Raw genomic sequence first — 25,699 nt, 5'->3', positions numbered from 1 at the left:
GAGACGTTAAAAGAAAGAGAGGGAGACTAGTGGATTTTTGTGCCATTAGTGCCTGGCACAGCTTAATTTCCCCAAGCAATGTGCAAGGAGACAAATGAGTAGAGGATATGGGGTGTTGTTGTATAAGGAGACAGAGGGAAGATGTACAGAGAGCACATAGAAGAAAGAATAAGAGGAAGAAGAAAAACAGATACCTGAAGAGTAAAAACATGGGCTCCAGTGCCTGGTTGTCACATTTAGTTTCAAGACACGATGTTTTTCCCCCTCTATGTCATAAACTCACAGCCCAAATTTCCATAAATCAATTTGCAAATCTTGTTAAAATATAACTTCTGACACTATCAGCAGATGAACATGTTCTTCAGTTCTGCAGTTCTAATCCAATTGATAAGTGTTGTCTGTACATCTTGTGGTTACAGCACAATCAGGAAGTGAGAGCAGCTAATGCAGCATGACATGATGACATGATTTACCCAAAATTTCATTTTAGCCATAAAACTTGAGGCATTGTGAATTATGTTGCTTACTCACTTACTTGAGGGCAAAAATCTTCTTGTTAATCCCAAAAGTTAAAACAATCTGCAAAAACTGTTATGCTACGTAGACGTTTAGATCCTTATCATGCAATTCATTCTCCAGCGTGTGACAAAGATGATAAGGATGATAAGGAAAAGAAACAGAGACAACGTCTGATGAAGATTTACGTTTTAAATGTGTTGTTTATCTTATTAGACTTATAACTCATATCAAAAGTAACCACTTTTGCATGGCTATAGGAACTAAATATAAATCAAGTGCACGTCATGTTTTATGAAAAAACAATGAAATAGCAGACTTTCAAGAGTAGCTTTATGACTCAAAGAAAGGGGTTTCAACTCAGGTTTCTCAAGAGCCACACTGGGTAATGAGAATCACATCAAAAGCCAGACATTTAAATGCTTTGTTAAATTGAAAATGCATGTACCACACAGCCTTCTAATGCACAATCTGTAATTGTGTTCTTATACATATTTCTTCATAACCTTTTTTTCCCCACAGGCCTGAAAATGCCAGCTCAGAGGCCGTGTAGGAAATGTAATATAAACTCAAATAAAATCATTGGCTCCTTGTTTTTTATAGATTTGAATAAAAAAAATCACTCTCAAACACAAGTGTTGAATAATTGTGTGCTGTCATATCTTAAAGACATCACAGTACCATAGTGTCCCGATAGAACAGACTGCTGGCTTACTCGTGTTTCCTAAAGTTTCTAAAAGTAGAATGGGAAGCTGAGCCTTCATCTGTCAGCCCCCTCTCATGTAGAAGATTAAAGAATGAATTAAGATTAAATGTAAATCTTTTCTTTTTGATACATCTTACAGTGAGGCCTGGGTCTCCAGTCACCTCTTTTCACTTCCTGTGTTTTTATATTTTTATATATTACTGCTGCATATCATCAAATTCTGTTCTCTCACTTCCATAGTTTGTGTTCTGTCCTCTTCTCTTTCACTTCATGCCACCACCAATCATGGCAGACAGATGCTCCTCCCTGAGTCCGGTTCTGCCAAAGGTTTCCCCCTCTTCGAGTAGAGTTTATCCTTCCTATTGTCACTAAGTGCTTGCTCATAGGGGGTCATGTTAGGGGTTCCTGTCTAGTAGTTTAAAACCTCCTGAAACACAGTAATTCATTTTTGTGCACTGTAGTACACATTTAGTTTTTGCTTGTACCTCTCATACTCTACTTGCCACTCTTCTAAGTCCTGATGTTTCTTAGAGAGGACAACAGTACCTTTAAAATGATATCACATGTGTGGGGGTGTGGCCTTGCCAATTGTCTTTTTCCCACCTTTTCAAAATGGCTGGCATGCCCACAAGCATATTTTATGGAGGAAAGAAAGGTAAGGATGATATTTACATTTAAAATGTTTTTTTAAAATCAGATTTTGATTAATTTTCAAAAATAAAAATCTAGTAAATAATTTGAGGGGTTTTTAAGAATTAAGCTTATTTAGTTTCACAGAGGAAATGACTAGTTTATTAATGTGTAGTCTAGTGCACGTCGGGACTTTGTACTTATATTTATTTAACTTTTTCCTAGTAGACAACTCTTTGACAAAGGCAGAGAGAATTCTTAACAGAATAATTGAGGGTGATTCAAACATAGATTTTTCAGAAGATGAGAGTCATGTGAGCCAGATAGGAGAGGGTGAGAACCCAGGAGGACGAAGATTATCAAGATGCAGTGGCAGATGTAATAGAGAAAGACACAGGGCCACCTGAAATCTGTCGTCCTATCTGGTCCAAAACCAACATGTAGGAGAATCTGGAATTTTTGATTTTGAGTTAAAAATAAAATATGGGTAAAATGCAGAAACATTTTCCACTAAAGTAAAAAACAACAAGAGTCGTAATTATAGCTGAATCCATGACACCTGATTGTTTCTACAAGATCACGTCTTTGCTGAAAGTTGTCAATGATCTCAATGTACCAAAAGAACTCACAGTATCTGGAGTTCAAGCTCCTCTTGGCTGAGAAACCAGGGGCAAACATGTGATCAAGACCTGAATAATACCAAAAATGAAGAGTTCTCTCCAAAAATCAAGAAAAGGAAGCCCCAACCAGATGAGACTGTAACAAAATATGGTTCACTCCACTTGCCTGAAATGGTTAACAGTCCAAGGCATTTCATTTGTAGAATGGTTGGGTGCAACAGTAAAACATATGTGAGATGTGGGAAGTGCCAAATGTTGCTTTGTGTCTCCAAATAAAAAAATCACATTACTTCCTCAGATATCATAAATGAATTGGCTTTTGTGAAATAGAAAGCCCAGTGCAATCACTTGTTCCTGAACCAATGGCTTACAGCTAATGAAGTGTCAGTGACTTCTAAGTTGACCCATGATCTACATTTTTATGATATTGTTATATAAATAAGTTTTAATATCCTGCTTACAAAAAATTCAGTGGAGCATTTAATTTTCTTAAATAGCTCTTGAATTTTGTTAGTTTCACATTCGTGATCAGTGAACTCCCCTTGTGCACTGTAGTGCACATGTTGTAAAATTTAAATAAAATTAGTTAAAAATAATTTTGTTTTTGTAATGTGTTTTTTACCATCCCAACACTTGATTTATCTGAAAAAAATCAAAATAAAAATACTTTTTTTTCCCTGGGTCTCGGTCTTGACAGTACAGTATAAAGTACCTTGAGGTCACTGCTGTTGGTGCTATATGAATATTGAATTTTGAGATATTTGTGGGTCTTTTTGAGTGGGATAATGGTGCCCTGATTAGGAAGAAGGTACTGGTTTAAATCCATTCTGTGTGGAGTCTGCATGTTCTTCATGTGTCTGTGTGAGTTCTCCCCAGGTACTCAGGCTTCCTCCCACAGTGCAAAGACATGCAGGGGGTCAGGTTTGTGCTTCTAAACTGGCTGTAGGTGTGACAGTGAATGGCTGCCTGTCTGTATGCATTAGCCCTGTGATAGATGATGACCTGTCCTGGGTATATGACAGCGGGGATAGTCAGTTCCTCTTGTACTTTCCCATTGTAGTGTGTATTTCAGTGGTTTTTTTCTGTAACGCTACCGATCTCCGAACTGTATCTCCATGTGATGTCTGTGTTGTGTGTGTAAGGTCGGGGGGGGGTCCTATTTCACTGCGGGGCAACCTGCACGTGGCGAATAAAGCCTTGATAGATTGTTTGATTGATTGATTGATTGAGATGAAATACGCTGAAAAGCCTGAGAATGATACTAGTTCAAATATATGGCAAAACCTGCAGAAGTGACAACACCTGAACAAACAGAACTGTTAGCGGTGACAAGAACACACAGCGGAGCATTAACAAGATACGCTGAGGGAAAATCACTTAAAAAGTACTCCACGAGCACCCTTCACTCCCAAATTTAAAGCCAGCTAGCATGCCTGTTTTTGTAATTACATCCTAATTCCTCCAGGCAAGTTGACAATTTCGTCTTGTAAACAGGTTGTACATACTGTAGTGTTTTAGACAGTGCGAGTCCTTTGCTAAATTGCTTCTGACATAACTTGAAGGGATTTGTCGAGGTTGTTAATTGGCCCTGCTCAATCAGAGCCTATATCAAGATTTATAATTTCAGTTTCAAAATTAGCAGCTGGCTCTGGGACAACAAGCATACGTAAGACACTGAGGGATTTTTGTATAAAAAACTGAGTAAGGAAGACATGAAGCCAAGTATATATTTAATTCATTTCGCACCTTTATAAAAGACTCAGCTTCAATAAACCTTTCTGCCTGCCTGTCACAACCATGACTTTACCAGCACTCATTGTTGTAATCCGTCTAGGGCTTAAAGAAAGAGCACTCTCACGAAGGGCCGCTCTTTTCCACAAGTGGTACACTGAAGTAAGAACCTCTACAGCAATGGCTATTTTGCAATATTCACGCTTCGGAATCATGACATTTACTGCTATTTGGCAAAAATGATGGAGAGAAAGTTTTGTTTTTGGCCCAATTAAATTGCAAGAGCAAAAAATACACAACCAATAGTTGCCAACGCATCCTTCAGGAATCAAAGACAAACATTAGCTGCCTTAGATAAGACACTTCCAAATGCCCTGCAAGCTGTACCCCAAAACTCAATGAGAGACAGAGAGCAAATGTTAGCTAAGTTGGATCCTCCTAATAGGATGCTCCACACAGAAGGACACCTGTCTTCTTATCTTTCTCATTAAACTTTCATACAGAAACCTCCATAAATCAAAGTGACCTCATTGTTTATTAATGCAGGACCACAGGGCTTTAAATTTGCCACATTTCTTTTGCTGCATTGTCACAAAGGGAGCAATAACTGCCACAACTGGCCCAGACATAGCATGCAAGTCATACATCAACACAGCTGTTGCTCCAAATCTTCAGAGTGATTCACTCTGGTGCCAAGTAGGATGTAGTGGAATGCGGGGAGGAGGAGGAGGGTGGGGGGATGCGGGTCTAGCAAATTAAAGCTTTAGCAAGAAAGAGAGAGAATGAGCGTGTGAGAGAGAGAAAAAAATACGTAAAGGTTAATGTGTGTTTGGATGTTGGTTGCTGGAGGGTATTTGGTACTCTAATGAGTGTGAGAGTAAGTCCCAAACAGCAGGATGGCATTTGCCCTTTTTACTAATAGCAAAGGAGAGAAGAAGGAAAGTCTTAACTAAAAAAACAAAGCTTGTCCTTTCTTTTGCACTGCTATTTTAATGACATTCATATGGATGTATATGTGTTCAGTGATCAGTATTCATTCCCTGGAGACCAAGGTTTTTTTTTTCCTCTCAACTGAAACATATCTCAGTTACCAATTGTATAGTATAGCTTGATTGATGTTATTGATGTTGGTAGTTAGCCACACACGCTATAGTTAAGCAGATATGAAAGAGCTGATAGTTCTCAGCTAATGCAAAATCTCTAATTGAAGCATCACAAGAAAATGTCCTTCATCTCCAGGTTGATGTTAGGTCACCATTGAAAGGCTCAGGACTAATTCTTTACATTTCTGTTGTGGTTCAGTTATACAGTCACATAGGTTTTGTGTGCTAGTTGTTGTTTCATCTTCCAAACATTTCTTTTTAGTATTAAAGTAGAACCACACTTTATATGATTATATGGTCTTTCATTCTATCATTCTATCATTTTCTATATTCGTAATTTAGTCTTGCATTTTATCATAAATGGTTGTACAAAGTATTAAGATAATGCATCATTACATGTGAATCTATCTCCACGTTTTTATAACAGCAGTACATCTGCATTCAATTTGCCTGTTTGCATTAGGATGGAAGGCAATTAAAACCATTACTGCAAACAGGAACCATCAGATTTATGTGACTCTGAGTGTTGCATTTGTGCCAATAAGCCTGCTGTTTCAAATTGCATGTGTAGCTATGATGAAAAGCTAAATACCCATCCGAGGAAGTAAAAAGGATAAGAAATTACACTGTGCATTTGACATTTTAATAGAATTTATACAACTGACAGCAATTACTAGAATTATTTTAGCTGCATGTGTAGCTATTGCATGAGGATAACATGTGTGCCCTTAATGCATTATCTACAGGTTGGAGCAAGCAAACAGAATTTCCATCCCCATCCCTAAAAAAGCTAACACTACTTAAAGTGTCAAAGGAAAGAAAAATGCAATAGTTTGCAAATACTTTAAGCCTGATCTTACATATCAAAAATGTTTCAAATGTTGCAAATGTATGTAAGTATTTATATATGGAATATGTATATATATTTAAGCTCAGGTCCTCTACCAGAGGCCTGGGAGCTTGAGGATTCTGAACAGTATCTTTGCTGTTCCTAGGGCTGCACTTTCCTGAACAGCGATCTCTGATGTTTGCCTGGGATCTGCTGGAGCTACTCGCCCAGTTTGTGGATCACTGGCCTGAATGCTCTAATTACTACTGGGGCCACTTTTGCCTTCACTCTCCACCCTCTTCACAAGCTCCTCTCTCAGCCCTTGGTACTTCTGCAGCTTCTTATGTTTCTTCTTCCTTATCTTGCTGTTATTTGGTATCACTACATCTATCACTATGGCTGTCTTCCTCTGCTCATCCATCACTACTATGTCTGGTTGGTTAGCCATCACCAGTTTGTCTGTCTGTATCTGGAAGTCCCACAGGACCTTAGCTTGGTCATGCTCAACAACCATAGTGGGCGTGTTCTTTTTGACCTCTGGCCCTCCAGGCCATACTCGGTGCAGATGTTCCAGTATGCTATGCCAGCCAAAATATGTTCCCATTGTTGTCTGATGTAGAGTACTAAAATTAGTATAGAAACATAGACATTATCTTGGAATATATTTAACAAGTGGTCAATTAGGCACGGACTCTAAAAAAGAGATAATTGTTTGTATTGAAGTTAGTGTTAGTGAGGGCACGGTGGACTCTACATCGACTGTCCCAAAAAGTTGATTCAGTTCATCTGGACGTAGCGTTTTCAGTGGGAGAAACGTTTCGTCACTCATCCAAATGACTTCATCAGTTTCTGCTGAGTGCAGGTAGACATCGACTGTCTATGTCAATGCTACAGTAAAAGTTGGTGCTAAATGGTAAGCAAACTAAGTTTACTGATATCCCTGCAGCACAATAAACAAAAATGACCAGCGTGATGTTATGTTACATAAAGATGTCTGAGTTTTTGTAATGTTTTCATCTACATTTACACAACATCCAAATATTCTGTAATAGAAAATAAATATCTGGTGGACTCAGGCACACGCAAAACACATTATTTTGTCTTCAGTAACCCAATAAGGAAGTATTTGATCAATGATGCTTGAATGTGAGTTTGTTTTTTCTTTAAAAATTCACAAGATAGCACACAACTACGAAGCCAAATTCCATGAAATGCGATGGAATTTGGAATCTGTGGAATTTGGCCATGAATTTCACAAAGGAGTAACTGCAGCGTCCAATAGACTTTTGTTAAAAATTGCAAGAAAAAAAGAAAAAAAAAGGGCACTGACCTCTCTGAAGTGTTACACTGTGTTATAAAGGAGCCATATTCTCAAGTCAACATGTGTGGACTGCTTGCTTGTTATTTTAAATAAGAAACAAGAACTATGCCTAAATATATAAGAGAAAAAAATGTAGTATGTAGGTAAGGCAGATTAAGGTCGCTGACGGGGTAGTGAAGATTCGTTCGTGACTGAAAGCAAACATCTGTAACATTTTGTAACTTCACATGATGAAACTGAGTACTAAGAGCGAGAAATAGAAGTGCAAGAGAAAGAGAGAGAGAGAGAGAGAGAGAGAGAGAGGCAGACAGAACAAGGTCAGTAGTGAAATCACATTAATCCCATTGAAGCCCTGCTCAGGAAGTTAATAGTCTCTCTGTGCAGTCAGTGTGGTGCTTTTGAAAGAGATGTGATAGGAAGTTTAGATGTTTGTTAGACCATGATGTTCAGATTATCGTTAACATACTGGATGAGATTTAATAAGGGCTCACAAGTAAACACAGGCAAAGCCACGCATATAGAATTCAAATCTGATTATTATGAGACCCAGTGAAAAATAGTTCTTAGGTTTCTATGCAAATGTCATCTACGCGTCCAGTGTCCTTATCCAGGTCTATGTGACTGGGACAACAATCATGTCAGATACATGATTAGACCCAGACCTCTCTCTCTCCGGCCACATCATTCAGTTCTTCTAAAGGAAATCAAGGGAGTCCCAAGCGCGCTGAGAGGTCTAATCTCTTAAGTATGTCCTGGGTCTGCCCTGGGGCCTCCTACTGGTGGCTTATGCCCAGAACACCTCACCTATGAGGAGCCCAGGAGGCATCCTGGTCAGATGCCTGAACCACCTCAACCGGCTTCTTTTAATGTGGAGGAGTAGACTTTTACTACTCAGAGCCCCTCCCACACTCCTCATCCCATCTCTACAGCTGAAGCCACCCACCATTTGGAGGAAGCTTGTATCCATGGATTTCATTATTTCAGTAGCCATGCAGAGCTCTTGATCACAGGTTAGTGTAGCATCGTGATCAGCTGGAAAATCAACAGCTCTTGTTTCACTGTAACAGAACGGTTTAACCAAATATGAAATTTTACCTCATAAAGTTTCACCAATCCAAACATAAATCAGTGCATCAGTGTTTCAGAGCATCAACTGCCTTTGGGAAAATAAACTGAAGTGAAAGATTACATAATTTGGCAAGCTCCACTAATTCTGACATATCATGACAGCTCACTGCTGCTCACCTAATGTGGATTTGTGCACACTTTGCTCTCCAGTAAATGGCCGCTTTGTAAGCCATATAGAAAAAGAAATGAGTGAAAGTGGAATGTGTTATAAACAAGTTTTGATAATAAATACATTTCAGAAAAACAATTTTTATGAAACACAAGCTTTTTTGAGATATTTCACAAGTTTAAAGCATTTAAAGAATCTACACTAAGGCTTGTTTATGTGCAAATTGAAAAGTGCATTAAAATGATAGAATAGAAAATAAAACAAAAAACAAACATACATACTGCCAAGGAGAACATTGCAGCAATTCTTCTGTATTTTAGGGAGAAAAAGGAAGAGAATAAAAGAATTTAAAAAACTAGTCTATAAGAAAATCGTACAACATGCCACAATCCTTTAGTTTTAAGTGACTGGGACAGTTATGTGATAAACCTCTCAATATCTTAGAGGCAGTTCATACTGACATTGGACAAAGATTGGTTAGAATTGGCTGGCTTTTGATGATTGTGAGCTAATGGAGCGTTCTTGTCTCCCAGGCTGTAGAAGCTAGCCCTATGAGCTAGCCAGCTCTCTCTTCCACTCAACCTTGCTATGAGCAAGTTCAGCATACCCAGGATGATTTTTTTTGTCTGTTTGTTTTTTTCACGTATCCTAACATCAACAATCAGGATAAGCAGTCACGCAAGGGTGGTTATCTACCAGCTAAGGTAACCCAGGCTTTTCCCTGCACATTCCCATGAAAAGGGTGATGTTGGAAGAGTCTGATGAATCGCAAACATGGATAAGTGTAGCAACAAAGCAGCTGACATGGAGCTTTTAAAAGTATAATACAAGAACAAAGCAACACAGCGGCGGCAGAGAAACAGGTGTTGTGAGTGTATGTGTGTGTGAAAGGAAAAGAACAGTAATATTAAATGACTGTAACAATGTGTGTGTCCTTTAAACATTTTGGTCAGTAACACTTGAAAAGCCTGGCTTTAAAAGCCAGAAAAAAGCTAGCTATCTGCTTCATTAAAACACCCCCCCAGTATCACAACTCTATCATTAAGACATGGGAGGAGATGATGGATTATAATCAATTTTTCCATTAATATTTAAAGGATAGTTTCTCAGCACATCTAATGGTGTTTAACGGTGTAATATTAAGGAATAAATAGACAAACATGATTATATATTAAGGACTATAGAACAAAATTAATTGTTGGCACCCTTGTCGGGTTAGGGTAGGGAAGGGGAAAAAAAAGAATCTCTATTAGTGATGCTCAACAGGGCAAAGCAAACACATTAGACACCACTGGCTTTTTGTTTTCATTTATTCCTGTTGATGAATGATCTCATTCTAAACATCTATCTCATCTCATTCTCACCATCATTATATCCAAGCCTAATAGCACAGTAGACCCAGGGTTAACCCTTAAATTACCCGGATATGACATCATCCTGTTTAACCAACCCAATATCATGGCGAAGCGTGAAATAGCCATGTTGGACCACTGTGTGGATGCCACACTTTGGAAAGGTGAAGCAGATGTTGCCGTACCAACAGGGGGGAGATAATATACTTAAAGCCAAGAAGTCGCTAGTGACCAAAGAAGGTATGAAGTGCATTCTCCCTTTATGCTTGAAATGATTAAGCTAGGTGGCTAATGTGTATTTACATTTAAATGTGCTAGTAAAACCGCTTTAAACCCTGTCCCGTGTTTATGTTCAGCTGGGGCAGCTTGCTGCAACTTCTGCATGCTTGTCCATTTCGTGCTTTGGAGAGGCAAAGCATGACATACACACGGTGGACTGGTGTGTCATTGGTTTACCAGTACAGGGGTTTGGCTTCTTTCCTCTTTGTGTTTTGGTAGTTTGTAGTCCCTTCTTGTCAGATACTTTCAACCAGTTTGCCATAGTCATCATATACTTCTGCTCAAGCATAGCCACAGAGAATATTCTCAGTATGGAGTTACTGTAAAAAAGAAAGTCTATTGTGTCACACTGTAAGAAGGTGATATATTTATTATTCATGTTGTAGTGTCCGTGCTGAATTTAAAAAAGGTATATGTACACGTTTTCTCTATTTATGTTCAAACAGATCATAAATCTACTACAGGGGAGCAGAGTGGTGCTCTACTGAGGTCAGCTACCAAATGTCAAAGGCAACGCTAACGGGACTGACACAGAAACAAGGCCAAACTGTCATCGATGTAGGTCATTCATGGTTTAGTTGACCGTCCCTCTTTTACACGTTTAAGAGACTGAGAGAGAAGGGTAACTGAGGACAAACAGAAAACAATAAACAGGAAAAACGCACAAAATAAATAACAGATCAATAACATAGATTTTATTATTGATAAGTGGATTATTAATTATCATATAATATATATATATTTTTTTAAAGATGTTCTTGTGTTTCCACGTGTTCTGTAACTGGATTTTGCCTTTGTATTGACTCTTACCAAAACAGAAGGAAAACAACTTTAACTTATGTTAAAGTACTTAGTACAGGTGGGAATTTGTACGGTTAAAATGTTGCAGATTTTATAGTCACACACCTTTATTTGCATCTCTATATGAGGGTATATTGACTTCTCTTACATATTTCAAAGTACTATTGAGTTATGAGTACTAAGTGAGTTATAATAATTAAAGAAAACAATGCAAAAGGCATGGATGTAATTTTAAGTACTCGGGTTAATAGGTCCATACATAATATTGTCTTTTTTTTCTGACTCACGAATGTAAACGCTACGAACAACCAGAATGTTTTTCCAAGACGTTGCAGGTGTTGAACATTTTCAACAGAGAAACTTACATGCACTGAAAAGCTAAATCACTTCTGAGTGTCCTCAACTGGCAACACAATAGCAAATCAGGAATTTAAATTAGAATTTGTATTACAGCGCAGAATAGTAATGACACAGGTGTTGTCCAGCATGATAACCAAGAAAAGATCAACGATTTTCGATCACTCATGGCAAATAAACAATTTCTGTACAAAGAAAAAGATGACAAAAGGCTCCACAGCAGCTCCAAATAAGAATTCTGCTCCTTTTGCTTTACTTAACATCCTCTCTAACCCAACAAGTAGTTCACAGCCTGATTAGGATGAGTGAATTGTGCTGAGATAATTATCATCTCATCTAATTGGAGCTGAGCTGATGCTTCACATGTGGTTCATTATCTGAAGTGAGAAGTTGACTCCGTGTCCCTGCTGCCTGTCCATCTTTCGATGTGCTCCTCTCAGGGCACATGGCCACGAGTGCGATGCCCTAGCTGTCTTCATGTGGGAGGTGGTGTGTAGATGTGTGTGTCCACAACTGGTTTGCATGTGCTGCAGAAAGTGTGTGTTTGTGATTTGCGAAACAGAGAGTGCTGCCGCTGGACATCAGTCACCGCTGACATGTGGCGGATGGAGTGTTGACAGCTCATGACTCTGATGTGTTCATCTCTGCAGGAATCAAGCACATCTAAACCACAGGCCACGTTTGACTTATTGTGTAATAGAAACAATTTAAGCAATTTTTATACAGCAAAAGATTCAAAACGTAAAGAGCGATGACTGAAAATCACTAATCACTAATCACTGAAAAATGTCATCACTAAAGCCGTTTTATTCATAGTTCACTATCATAACATAATTTTTTATACCGGTATGTAGGAAAAGAGAGTATTCATGGCACAAACTGTTTGTGCTGTGTTGTATCACACATGCCCACTGCTCCATAAATGCATGTCCCATAAAGACACAGGAAACTGTGAAGGTAGGGCAGCCAGGATGTGGTGTAATTTCTATTTGTCCGTTTCAGTTTGCCTTTACCAAGATAATACTGTGATGGCATGTATCTCAGCAACATCAGTGGGCATTATAATCAAACTGGATGATTGCTCAGTGCACAGTTTACTTCAGTTGAATAACTGTTGTCAGTATTGGGGCACCACAGCCTGCCAGAATGAAACTGGTGTTGACAAAAAGCATGAAGATGAATAATTAGCTGATCGGAGAATATTTGCTATCATAGATAGTTCATAAAGTTATTGCTGAACTCTAACCATGCCAGATCATTTTTGTAGTTGTGACACAAAAAATTTGTCAAAATCATTAGTTTAATCAACATTAAGAGGACTTACTGATTAATCAACCATTCTCTTAGTTTTCATGGTTTGCACAAAACTGTTTATCCTGCTTCCTCAGTCTTAGCATGTCTAACTGCTCTGAGCAGCGTTTATGTGAGACAAGAAGATCTTATGTTTTTGCCTCATCAGTATGGGTTTTGCAAGTTTCCTGAACTTCATTTGGGAGCCCAAATTGCCTCCAGTGTCAATTTAAGTGTGAATGAGATGTTTTGCGTGTGTATGCATTAGCTTTGTGATAGCCTGGAAAGCTGCCTGGGGTCTACTTTGGCTCGCAGAGACTGCGTGCTGCTATATGCATCAGCCCCCTCCAAAATGTATGGATTGATGGACTATTTTGGTCTACATCTCAGCCTGCTCCTAATGTTTCCTTTTGTTAACACATTCTTGCACTCTTTCAAACCACATCTCCCTCAGTGCTTCATCTTCATTTAGCTGACGTATTAAGCCTACTTTACCTTACCTACTTTAGCAACAGCCTGTGCATGATGTGCGTGTGTGTGTGTGTGTGTGTGTGAGAGTGTGTGTGTGTGTGTGTGTGAGAGAGAGAGAGAGAGAGAGAGAGAGAGAGAGAGAGAGAGAGAGAGAGAGAGAGAGAGAGAGAGAGAGAGAGAGAGAGACTACATATATATCAGCTGTGAGGACTTTGCTTATTTTACCTGGGCAGCAATATCTAACCACTTTAAAAACTGACTGTTCAATAATGGGTAAATATGTGAGTAATACCTCAGCACTGTAGAAGCAGCACTTCTCTATGGAAACATATTCAGCATCAGCTGTGTATTTGTTTGCAAACAAAAAAACTGGCAGTGATGATCTTAAAAATCCAAAAATACTACTAAAGATGTCAAATTAACAACAACTATATTTATGAACTTGAATTCCCATAAAAAAAAAAAAAAAAAATAATAATAATAATAATAATAATAATAATAATAATAATAATAATAATAATAATAATAATAATAATAATGTGCAGCAAGTGTAAACTCTGCTATAGAGCAGCAATGTGTTACATTTTGGCGGCTGGGGAATTGTCTGGTCTCTGAGCAGTGATTCAGCTGAGTTTTTTTCCAGCATGAATGACCATCTGGTATTACACAAAATGCCCTGTTCTGACAGCATTAGTTTCAGTGGGGTAGATGAGGTCACAGTTGTGTCACAGTTGCATCAATGATATCAGCCTGAATTAGCCATCTCTGGCTTTCACACAACAACTCTGTACGGTTTCAAATGATTTATTATGCTCTAAGTCTAACACTTATGGCTGTTATTAGATAATAGGTGCTTTTATTAATCACTGCAATTATCGTATTTTATTACAGATATAATGATTTCTATAAGATGTGTCAAAGCTCAGGCCCAGAAAACAGGTCCAAAAGGGTTTAACTGCAAACAGACTTTGTTAGATATCCCAACTAGCTAGTTACTGTGACAAGTAGCAGACATTAAACTCTTAGGTTGCTAACACTGCAGCAAGCTACTTAGTTTGTAACTAGCAAACTGACTGCACTTACCACCTTGCAAACAGCTGACACTGCTAGCCCCCAGAGCCCATTACGATAAACAACATCAGAATCTCGGCATCTATAACTGGCCACCAAATCAAGTCCAGCTGGGTGTAATGTAAATGTAAATGAACTGAGTGGGCAGAGAGGAGAAAATAGAGGGGGAATGAAGGGAGAGTGCACGGTTGCAATGGACCAAGGCTCTTTTCCTTTCCCCCTCATCTTATCAATATGGAAAGGTTTCCTTTGTAATTCTGTTTGCGCATCCTCAGTGGATACCTTGGATCAAATTATTATGATTATTATTTATTAATTTAATAAATAAATTTTCCCCATATTTTTCTGTTGCCATTCATTGCTTTCTTGCCTTTGGCTTTTAAACTATGCTCAGTCACATCAGCCTTATTGTACAATATATAGTTTGTTTGTTTTTTTCTTATCTGTTCCCAAATTCTGAGTCAGACAGCCGAAGGAGAGAAAGCAAGGGAGTCCATCTGTCATAAATAGGCCTGTGTCTTCGAAATCATACAGACAACCCACCAGTTCACCTGGCTTGTCACAGAAAGTTGGTCTGACCTCATAAGTGTCCCGAGGACAGACAGAAAAACAGGAGACACGAGAACAGGAGACACTAGGCATAGAAGTACGAAGAAGATTTTTGCATATATGCACAAACACACAAATAGATATATATGAGGTACAACACAAACTGTTTGACAGCATTATAGACTAAAAGAGACAGCCACAGTGGTAGAATACTGAATCTCCTGTTTAGACATACACACAAACACATGCTCTTTGTCAGGCTACAAAACAGAAATGATGTGACCATCTGCTCGAAGAGCTGAGAGGACCACTGTCTCTCATATGATGGCAGCTCCGCTCTGAACTTGTCCCATACAACCTCAACATCACACAGGATACCTCTTGCATATTTTTATATACTGAGCAAACTTAAATAGCAGACCCTCAAGACCTGTTATAGATATGCAGAAGAGAGTAAATAAACAAGGCTGCTGAAATTGGCTGCTTGCTGAAAGGAACCATGATTTCTTTCCCCCCTCAGACCTAACCAAATAGCTGGTTGTCTATAGCTAAACCAAAATGTGACTGAAAAAAATATCTCAAAACAATGAAACACAAAAGTATAGAAATGATGGACCTATGTGGGATTCAATTTCCTGTGATTTGTGTGGTCACTGCAGCCTCCCTATTCTAGTTTTATACTTACACATAGTTAGACAATCTGAATATCAAAAGTGGATTTAAAATGGTCGACAGTGTGTTAAAATGTGCTGACACAGGGCTCTGATGACTGGCTTACAATATGATATGGTTACGATATGGTTACAATTTATGTTGCCAAAAATACCAATAGTGCCATGATACAGCAATTCTGTATCGCTATATACGATCCATATCTACAATATATTAAAGCACAATATCCATGAAATTGAAGAAGAAAAAATACAATATTAAAGAAAACAGAGGGCACTCATAAAGTCATAAATGCAGTAAGTCAAACTGTGGGTAGAATGTATTTAGAGCACTTGCAATAAATAAACACTTAATCATAATTGATGGCAGTGCTTTGATGATTGTATTGAAGGAAGAAACAATGAAGCATATACCACATTACTGTGTCCCACCCATAGTCCTGACCAAGAATGAATGTGTGACAAGCTGGTAGTGAAAATGAGTTTGTGTGTGTGTGTGTGTGTGTGTGTGTGTGTGTGTGTGTGTGTGTGTGTGTGTGTGTGTGTGTGTGTGTGTGTGTGTGTGTGTGTGACTGAAGTGTGTTTTTCACAAAGGTGAAAGTGACCTTCTGGATAGCTTCCTGTTGCCTTCAGCATGGTAACATAATGACTAATGCCTGCTTAACAGCTCTGATTTCCTGGAAAATAGCCTCCTACATCTTTAGAGTCTTATTGAAGACAATTGCAGTTACTTTGCATAATAAGATACGGTACAATGGCAGAATCCCCAAAATAAACAAACACAAGACAGAAATCATTTTTCACTGAGCTGAACATGCTAAATCCTCCCTAGCTGTTATGCTTCCCAAATAAAAACATTTTCTACTGACACTAAAGTCACTGTTTCAACTGTCTGCCTCTGTGGTTCTTTGTTCTATTTCCTCCAGTGCTGTCAGTTCCAAGGCCTCCACCAGAAAAGCCAGTCCACGCAGCCTCACAGAGAGAAGCTGGCAACAATCTTTGAAGCTAAAAATAACCATAGCAAAATGCAGTGAGCACAGGATAATCAGACCCACACCCATACGCAGGCCCGTTTGCTCACAGGGCTGCCTGCTAAACTGCTGAGTGGCAAAAGACTAGGATACAATCACGATGGGATCAATAACCTGCATAGGCTGCTTAGGCTAAGGTTGCTCATATAATGGAGACACCTAGATTTAGAAAATATATCATTACCAATAACTAAACAACAAGCTGGAACCACTTAGGTAATGCTAATGTGTAAAATGATTGTCAGGAAAATTGGCTTATTAGATTACAATGAGGGCATCTTTATTTAGACCTTAAATGAAAGATAACGTATGCAGCAGCAGTGCTAAATGTAAAAAGGAATTAGATTTAACATTATAGTTCATAAGATCATGTATTTGTAAAATCTCATTTGAACCACCTTGGTTACTTTTTTAGAATGTTTATTGTTAAACAGTTTAATTGAAGTTTAATTTGATGCAATATTACATTTCTTCACAATATGCAATGAAATGTTGATGATTGATAAAAAACAAGATTATCTTTGTCTAGTTTGTATTACACATTATTGTATGTCAGAATAGATAATACATGTCTACATTTCAATTAAACAGCACGGAAGCAAGACAATTGCTTCTTTGCTGAATAAGCTGTAAGTTTTTCATGGGCCCAGCCCACATACTCAACTCTGCTGCTCAACCTACAAATGCATTTTCCTTGCAAATGTAGCATCATCTAAAGGCTAATAAAAAGGCTTTCCAACAGTATAAGATTTACTGCCAAGAAGTAATGTTACAGCATAAAAAATAATCAACCAAACACAATTTTTCTTACTTTTTGTGTCACGTTTTTTATTCTCTCTCGCTCTTTGAACAAGGGATGCTCTCTTTTCATGTATTTTACTTTGCAATACCTGTGTTCCATCTTTACTGGAAATGCTAACTTTGAGTTTTACCTTGCATATAACCACTCATAATGCAACTCCACTGAGTAAAGTCAACATCAGCTGCAGGAGTGGCAGCAAAATGATTCAGTCAAGCTGACCTTGAGAGACATGCAGTGAGTGACACGAGGAGAGAGAGGGGGGCAGAGAGAGATAGCAGTGTAAAGAAAATTCAATCAGCGGCTTAGTCAATGAAAGAAATCATGTCGGACTAGAACTGGTTCTGGGCTGAACTGCTGGGCCCTCTGCTAGCCCTTTGTATGTCAAGGTGAAATAATTTCTATCTCAGCATTTTATCTTTGCTAATGGCATTGTTTACCACCAGGTGCCAGCAGCATAATGAGCAGAATGTAAGGTGAACGAGTTTTGTTTCTGGTTTTTTTTTTTTCAGACCAGTGTTGAATATTTTACACTGGAATAGGAAAAAATATATATTTTTTGAAGTTAATGTCTACATATGGACAATTTTCCTTCGTGGTATAGTCCTTCCTGGTTTTTGACAGGCTGCTTGAACACCAAATGATACTGAACACATGAATATGGGAGCTAAATGAGACTGAAACAGTGTAAATTAGTTCTGGAAATTCTGCATTTATATATGAACATTCATGTTTCTCTTGTCCTTACAAAGCATTTACCAGTTTCACATGTTTTCAGTGTTGCAGGATCTGCTATTTTGAACAGTTAATAGTTAATAGCATGTTTGGAGTTTGGGGCCAACAGCTGAAACATTTACTTGTTAAGATGTCAAATGTGAATCTACACGAATCCTGGCAACCAGAAGTCAAACGTAACTTTCTGATTATCTGATCCTCCGACAAATGGAGAGTTAAATGAAAATTGATAGAAAATTGATAGAGTGGTAGAACAGTGCCTGCCCAAAACCAGACATTCTGTTTAAGTCTGGATTCAGACCACACTGTTTAAAACTACAAAATAGGCCATTGATAGGCTGTACGGTGTCAGGATACCCTGCTAGGTTACATCTTCATTTGCTGCCTTTTTTCCATGTTTGATTTGCCGTCTGGTACTTAAAGCTGCTTGCTTTCGATTGGTCATTGTTTACATTTTTACAGCCAAGTTACGTCTTGGTTTCATACAATTATTACTTTTGTTTTATTATGTCCACTGATTCTGCAGGTCAACTAGGTATTTAAGTTCCCCTCCCCCTGAGCTGTGTGTCCCAGTCTAAACTCCCCGAAAATAAGTACAGCAAAACATGCAAAAAAAGAGCTCTTGGCTATAGTTGAACTCATAACAGTCTAATATTTATTTGCTTACTTTTTTTAAATGGTTTGCTGCTGTAGGCCAGCTGACAGATTTAATAAGAGGGAGAGGCAAAGGTGCAGCTTGGGGGAAAAGGGGGGGCTGTAGATTATTTACCTCCATGGAAAACTCTCATATTTAACAACCCAGAAAAATCAATACAGTCCTTGTGTTCTGTCCAACCTAATATATATAATAAAAATGCTATTGCTAATGCTAATTTTTTTAAAGCGATTCCAGTTTGTGATATTGATGATTCTGTTTTCCACAAGCACTCTGAATGACCACACATTAGAAAACACCTTAGAAAGTGGAAACACTGGAGCACTTAGCTAGCAGGTGGCAGCTTCCTCTGGAGAACCCGACCAGAAAAGGAATTTACTTCTCCTACATCTCATCTGCTGTTACCTTCAACACCATGGGCTCCAATAAAATAGTGTAAGCCTCATCTAATCAAGGCAGCTTAAACCTGAATGAATTATTAAAAGCTCCTCAGAAGTTAGCGGCAGCACTTTATCATCATCTGGACCCTGCTGATAGATGTACTCGTAAGGGATGGCGAACAGGAAAAAGGAAGTGAGGCAGATGGAGACTTTCAACCTTGGCAAACATTTCTGAAAAATTCTTAAACCTTTAAGTCTTATTTTCCTCACCACCGAAAGCAATTTCGCCCATTGCAAAAAGTGAAAGAACCCTAAACACCTGCATTCACTGAAGTGGGGAATTACTCAGTATGGGATGATTCGTGAAAGGGCCATTTTCAATTATTTACACTTTCCACTACATATTGAACATGTTTCTCTTTCGCATCATTAAAATTTCATCACTCTTCTCCCTGCAAGACATTTCATCACAATGAATCAAAGGCATGTTAAGCTTTGTTTGCACAGCATCTTGAGCAAATTAAAACTCTGAATAGATGAGATGACAGGTTTTCAGGTGATCGGTTAGTGGTCAAGCATCGCAGCCTGCATCAGCAAAAAACTTCAAGGTGCTTTGATCAGTGTTTGGTTATATCCATCCCACTCAAGGTGGATCACAAGGAAAACACACACACACACACACACACACATATATAGCTACATTTGTGTGTATCAAAGCAGTCAGTAAGATAGGGGTATGTCACGTTACATGGAAGATACATTAATATTAATGCTATGGATTGCCATAAAATATATAAGCTATGGCATCATCGATGGATTAAATTCAATATTAGGTGACAAATTCCAAAACTAAATTTGCAGCTTATCAACTTAACAACAGATGGCTGAGACTTTCTGGGCCCATGGGAGTCTGGGGCTCAGTGCAGTTGCCCGCCCACTGATTACAAATAGTATGGGATCTTTTTTTCCCCTCTCTCTCTCTTTTGCTTAGACCTCAGATAACCCAGTAAAGTAACAACCTCAACCGTTTGGCAGAATTCTTGAGAAAATATAACACATTTCTTACAGGGCACAAGAGAATATTGGATAGCACATTTCATCAACCATAAGCTGTAATTTTGTGCAGAAAAGTCATTTCTTTGCAAAGGAGGCAATCAGACTTCTAGAACGGTGCTTATTTGCGTTATTATTCACACAAGTGGTCGCAGCTAGTTCAAATGCATTAAATATATATAGCTGTATTTAGTCATAGGCTGCTGTGGCACAGGCATCAATGAATACAGTGCACACATAGAGTACATAGAAAAACCCCATTGGGAACTTGTTCCTAAGCAGCTTCCAGACAGCTAATCCAAATGTAAAGATCGCGAACTGTACAATCTGGTTTAAAAAGGAAAATCTGGTTTAAAACTGAAAAGCTCTCCCTCTGAGATGATTAGTGTAATGCAAACATGTACAGTGATGCCGCTGGCGTTGGCCAGAGGTGACGAAAGCTGAAGTAAATTTTCTGATTAATTTACTGTTGAGATCTCGTCATCAGATTAAATGGGAGATGAAATGAGTGACTGAACAGATACATTTAGAAAGAAATATATGAATGGAATACTTTCAAAATTGATCATTTAACTCATTCACTGCCATTGACGTCTATAGCCGTCAATTGCAGTGAATGAGTCAATGGGTTTAACTCATTCACTGCCAATGGCTGGCAGTGAATGAGTTAATTTATATTTTGTTTCTTTTAGGAAACAACGACTTTGAAATCCAAACAATAATAGCACTAACTCTTCTGTCTTGAATGATAGTAATGATTGAGAGGTTAAAGATAGACTGGGATTAGGAATGCCAACACCACCATGGAATGTGTATCTTATTAAACCTCAAGAGCCTTATCAGACAACTTGGACGAAAAAACAACTATGTTTCACTTTATCACACAGGGGACAAAAAGCATCTCTCTTAACCAGAGCTCAGCCCAGAAACTATCCTTTTATTTTATATGCTAACCATAAACAGGTCCTCATAAAAAGCTCTGGCCAGATGAAATAATAGAATCTGCACAAAGAAATAAGTCGATTTATTTTCTGTAAAATGTGCATATTTAAAATATATATGTTTGTCATAAACACTACAAACAGATACAACTTCCCTACATCATACTGTTGCCACAGAATGAAGCTATAAACACAACTTCACTCTGTGTAATTGTCATATCTGTGTTGTTAACATAAGCATAAACTACTTCCCCAGACTGCTTCACAGTACCCCTGAGGGATCCTAAAACATGGCTAAGACAAAACGCTGCCTTAAACATGTCACCTCAGCATCATTTAATGAAAAACATCCCGCCACAGATCATATATCAAAACAATCCTGCAGGAGTTAGGCTGCTGCTTGTAAGTCTGTGTAGAATGCATGTGACTGATAGGTGGGCTGATGTAATTCTGTTGCTTCCATGGTCATGGTGATGGGCTGTTAATCTGGATTTAGGTTTCAGGGCCAGTGTTTGACTGTTACCTAATCCCACTGAGTGGCTCAGCATGGAGGCAAAGACCTCAGACTGCACTACGACATCTTCTGAAGCTTAACACTGAAAATGATTTCGTAAAGAACAATCAAAAATCAGAATCTACTGAATGTATCATTATCGCTCTCTCTCATTTGTGTTTGTAGCATGTCTCTCACACACATACACAAAAACACAAAGTCCTGGTCTATTCTCACCACTGAATCAACATTTTCATGGATTTACTCATGACTACATAGTCTCATCTGCTACTCTTTACTAATACGTGTTATTTTTATTTTGTATATGTTTTGATTTCTAGTTCATTATATCTGAAGCACTAGTTACAGTTAGTTAAATTAACACATATCCAGTTTTCAGTTCATTTTATCCCACTGGGATTAGTGACATTTTGCCCTGTATCACAGAGGTCACTCGGCTCCTTTTAATGATATCTTTTATCCTAGGTCTCTTTTTTTCTACAGCTTAAAGCATAGGGATAACTTAAGATTTTGCGACAGATTTAGATATGTCAGTCACTCTTGCAAAGTGACACTTGCTAACTATAATATCTTCCTGTAGTTGCCAGACCCTGAATTTTTGACTGACAAGCTAGAATGTCACCAAATATCCCTTAAAGCTAAAAAGCATCAGGAGTTCTGCGGATGAAAGTACAGTTAACCCCCGGTATTCGTGGTGGTTAAGGACCCAACCGCCCACGAATAGCTGAAATACTTAAGTATTACTTGAGAATTACTTGAGAATTACTTTAGACCCCCTCTAAAAAGGCTTATAACTGCCTATTTTTTATTTTCCTAGGAGCTTTGTGCTTGGCGAGCGTTTTTTAAGAAAAGAAATTATTTATATAGATTTCTGTGTTTACATTAACAATAATATTTGAAACCTAGTAAATAATTTTTTATTAAAAAAATGCTTTTAGTCATGAAAATAAAATAACAAAAAATTAGCCAATATTTTAGGTATGCTCTACTTTTACATCTGGGATTTTAAGTTTACATTGAGAGTGTGTGCACGGCAACATACTATTTTGCTCACTTAACAGATCAGTTACAGGACCACAGCCCAGTGTGAGATACAAATCTGTGTCACTCTTAATTTTGTGACCTACAAAGGAAGGGAGAGCATTGATAAGAACACACAGATGGCCCGCTATACTTTAATTCTCCAGTCTCTGAGCACAAGCCAACACAGCCAATTCAGTCATATTATATAACGCATTTACACATAATGGATAGTTAATGTAAAAATGATGGCCTTTTCAAATCAAAGCAGCATGTGGGTGGTAGAATAGAAGAGGTGGGAGGGTGGAGGGTGTTTAGGATTATCGAACAAGTTGGCAATTGTGCAACGCAGAACTTTCTTGGGCGAGCTGGTGAAGGAATGACATTTTCCCTGGGATATCTATCACCGAAGCTTAATGGTTTTCACTTGGTGGAGAAATGGCATTCCTTTTTAATGGTTAATTAATAAATGAACTGATGATGATGAATGGCTCCCATTTTTCTTCCTGGTAATGAAATGATACACAATTTTTCCTCTATGTTTCTAATTATCAGAGGGAACATTCCCCGGTCTCTCATGTAATCTGGGGACATTTTCATTATCATGGATACAAAAGAAGCAGCTGCACCTTTGCAGTCAAGACACAAGGTGGAATGGAGTGATTTTGTTTATCAGATACTTAAAAAATGACTGTCAATATGTAATTATCATAATATAATAGGGGGCATTGTGTGCATCATACATTCCAAAATACTTGATGATGTATACTATGATAAACGATATATGACATGCACTCTCATCTATTAGTTCACAAGTAATTGATCATGGCGTTGGCATTAACTCATTAACTGATATTATGTCAACTGAAAGTTAACTACAGTGTTAAACTGCAGGAAGGAATAAACAGCATATGAAATATAGGAACCCACATCAGCTAAAAATCACGAAACACATGCTAGGTTTGAGTTTTTTCTTTGTGAGGCTTTGTACCCCTCTGCACAGATGCGAGAGACTTGATACATGCAGTGCATGAGATCACACTGTTAAAAATAAAGCAACTCCTGTGACTGTGAAGCTGTGAGCGTAGTCCAAAGCCCAGATCAGAAACAGGGACATAACAAGCAGATGAAGGTTCAGCACACAATGTGACACCATTTTGGGAGCTGAGAAATTTGTCATGGAGGAAGACGTGTGTGTGTGTGTGCGTGTGTCTCTGCGTGCGTGTGTGTGCTTCATTGATTGCTGCAAGAAAATTCCCCGTAGCACAAATCAATAGTATGAGCAGTTGCATGACAGAGGTAAAAACAGAAGGGAAAGATTCACCATCTAATGCATCAGAATAAATTTCTATTCAAGTTACTCAGGATGCTGCAGAAGATCTTTTCATGTGGTTTGTTTGCAAAAGAATTTTAAGATCATTTGATTATTAGAGAAACACAAAAAACCCTCCAAACCTATATATACCCAAAATGATACCTAAACTTGATTATTGACTACTACTTAGAAACCCTCGCTATGCCAATCAATACTATTGATCACTCATCTTCAATGTTTTGACTATAAAACCAATCAAGAACATTATTTCCCAAACAGGAAGGTCATGCACGTAAATTGCAAAAAAAAAAGTTTTGGAAGAAACCATAAGATCACGTTTAAAAAAAAAAAAAGTTCAGATGTCATATTTAGTGATGATTAACCAATCAGTGGAGCTTTTGAAACACAACACAAGTCAGTAGTATATGAAAGACTTACGGGTTTTGCGGTGACTGTGCGTACGTGTAGTGAGTGTGGTGGAGATCGTCTCTGTAGTAGTATGTTCTGCCGTCCACATCTGTGTAGAGTCATGAAGAACCGTCGGATTGGGCGGTGAGGAGCTAGATGTTGCAGCTCCAATTATGAAAGTTGTACGCGGTGCTGCAGTAGTTGTGGTAAAACCTGAAGGTCCACGTCCATTACGACTTCCAGGATTCCGAGGAGTTACCTGACTGCCTGACGCCCCACCCCCTCTAGCATTTATAGTTGTGGTGGTAGCAGTAGTGCGAGTTCTACCTTTTGCCACAGTAGCAGTTCTAGCAGTGGGGTTCCTGCTATCGATTGTAGGAGTAGTTGTAGTAGTGGTAGTATCGGGGCTCTTGGGAATCCCACTTGGCTTGGAGAGGAAGATGGGATCTTGTCCTATTCGATTTGCATCCACTAGATCTGTTGGGACGTAATCCCTCACTGTACCAACAACAATCCATTTCAGCAGCATCAGGCTCAATCCAAGGCCAATAAAACCAATAAGTAAAGGAACCACACACAGCCATGTCTGCTGACGAGGCCAAACTGCACAGCGAAGGGGACCCTGTTCCTGGGCCTGGCCCTCCCCCCGGCCCGCAGAAGCCCCCGAACCTTCAGGTTCTTCCAGGATTACTGCCCCAGATGCAGCTGCCCCAGAACACTCACTCATCATTCCCTGTCGTCCTTTATGGCTCATTAAGGGTTAACTCTGTGATAGGCATCGTTTGCACATGGCAGAAAGGTTTCCAACAAGGCCAGAAGAAAAAAACGAATGGAAATTTGAAGGAATGGACCCCACAGAATCTGTCTCTCAATAACACACACACAAAAATATGTATTCCAAGGATGGACAGAGAGGAAAAAGGGTGCAGGAGGTACATGCATACACACAATCATAAACGCTCAAGCACACACACTCACACGCAGAGACACCCAGAGAAAAATTGAAGAGCTGGCATAGACGTATAAGTGTTTAGTCCGTGTTTAGTCCTGCTCAACTCTCAATGTCCAGCTGAAGCAACAGTGAACTCCAATAGTCTTCACAGCAGGGTTAACAAGAGGAAAAAGGGAAGTGATGCCTCTAATAGGGAGTAACAAGGAGAGATGGAAGGGAGAGATGGATGGGAAGAAACAGATTTACATCTGTACGTGTAGGAAATCCATGGCATCAGTATTTGGATGCCATTGCAGCAAAAAAGGAGAAAAAGAATCCAAAACACTTTTCCTTAACATGCCGAATGTGTCCCCTCCATGTAG

The 25,699-nt window shown here is 38.7% G+C and overlaps 1 protein-coding gene across 2 annotated transcripts in view; it reads right to left on the bottom strand.

The window, feature by feature from the left end:
• Nucleotides 1-25,306, bottom strand: part of nrg3a (neuregulin 3a) — a 344,868-nt gene extending 319,562 nt beyond the window's left edge. For both annotated transcript variants that reach the window (XM_026189294.1, XM_026189295.1), the window contains exon 1: nt 24,416-25,306. In XM_026189294.1, the coding sequence (XP_026045079.1) occupies nt 24,416-25,139 (724 nt within the window). In that variant the 5' untranslated portion in view covers nt 25,140-25,306. The remainder of the gene's footprint in view (nt 1-24,415) is intronic.
• Between the last annotated feature and the right edge of the window lie 393 nt (nt 25,307-25,699).

The sequence above is a fragment of the Astatotilapia calliptera genome, chromosome 13, assembly GCF_900246225.1.
Source record: "Astatotilapia calliptera chromosome 13, fAstCal1.2, whole genome shotgun sequence".
Lineage (NCBI taxonomy): Eukaryota > Metazoa > Chordata > Actinopteri > Cichliformes > Cichlidae > Astatotilapia > Astatotilapia calliptera.
The sequence above is the reverse complement of the archived record's forward strand: the minus strand, read 5'-3'. Positions and strand labels throughout refer to the sequence as shown.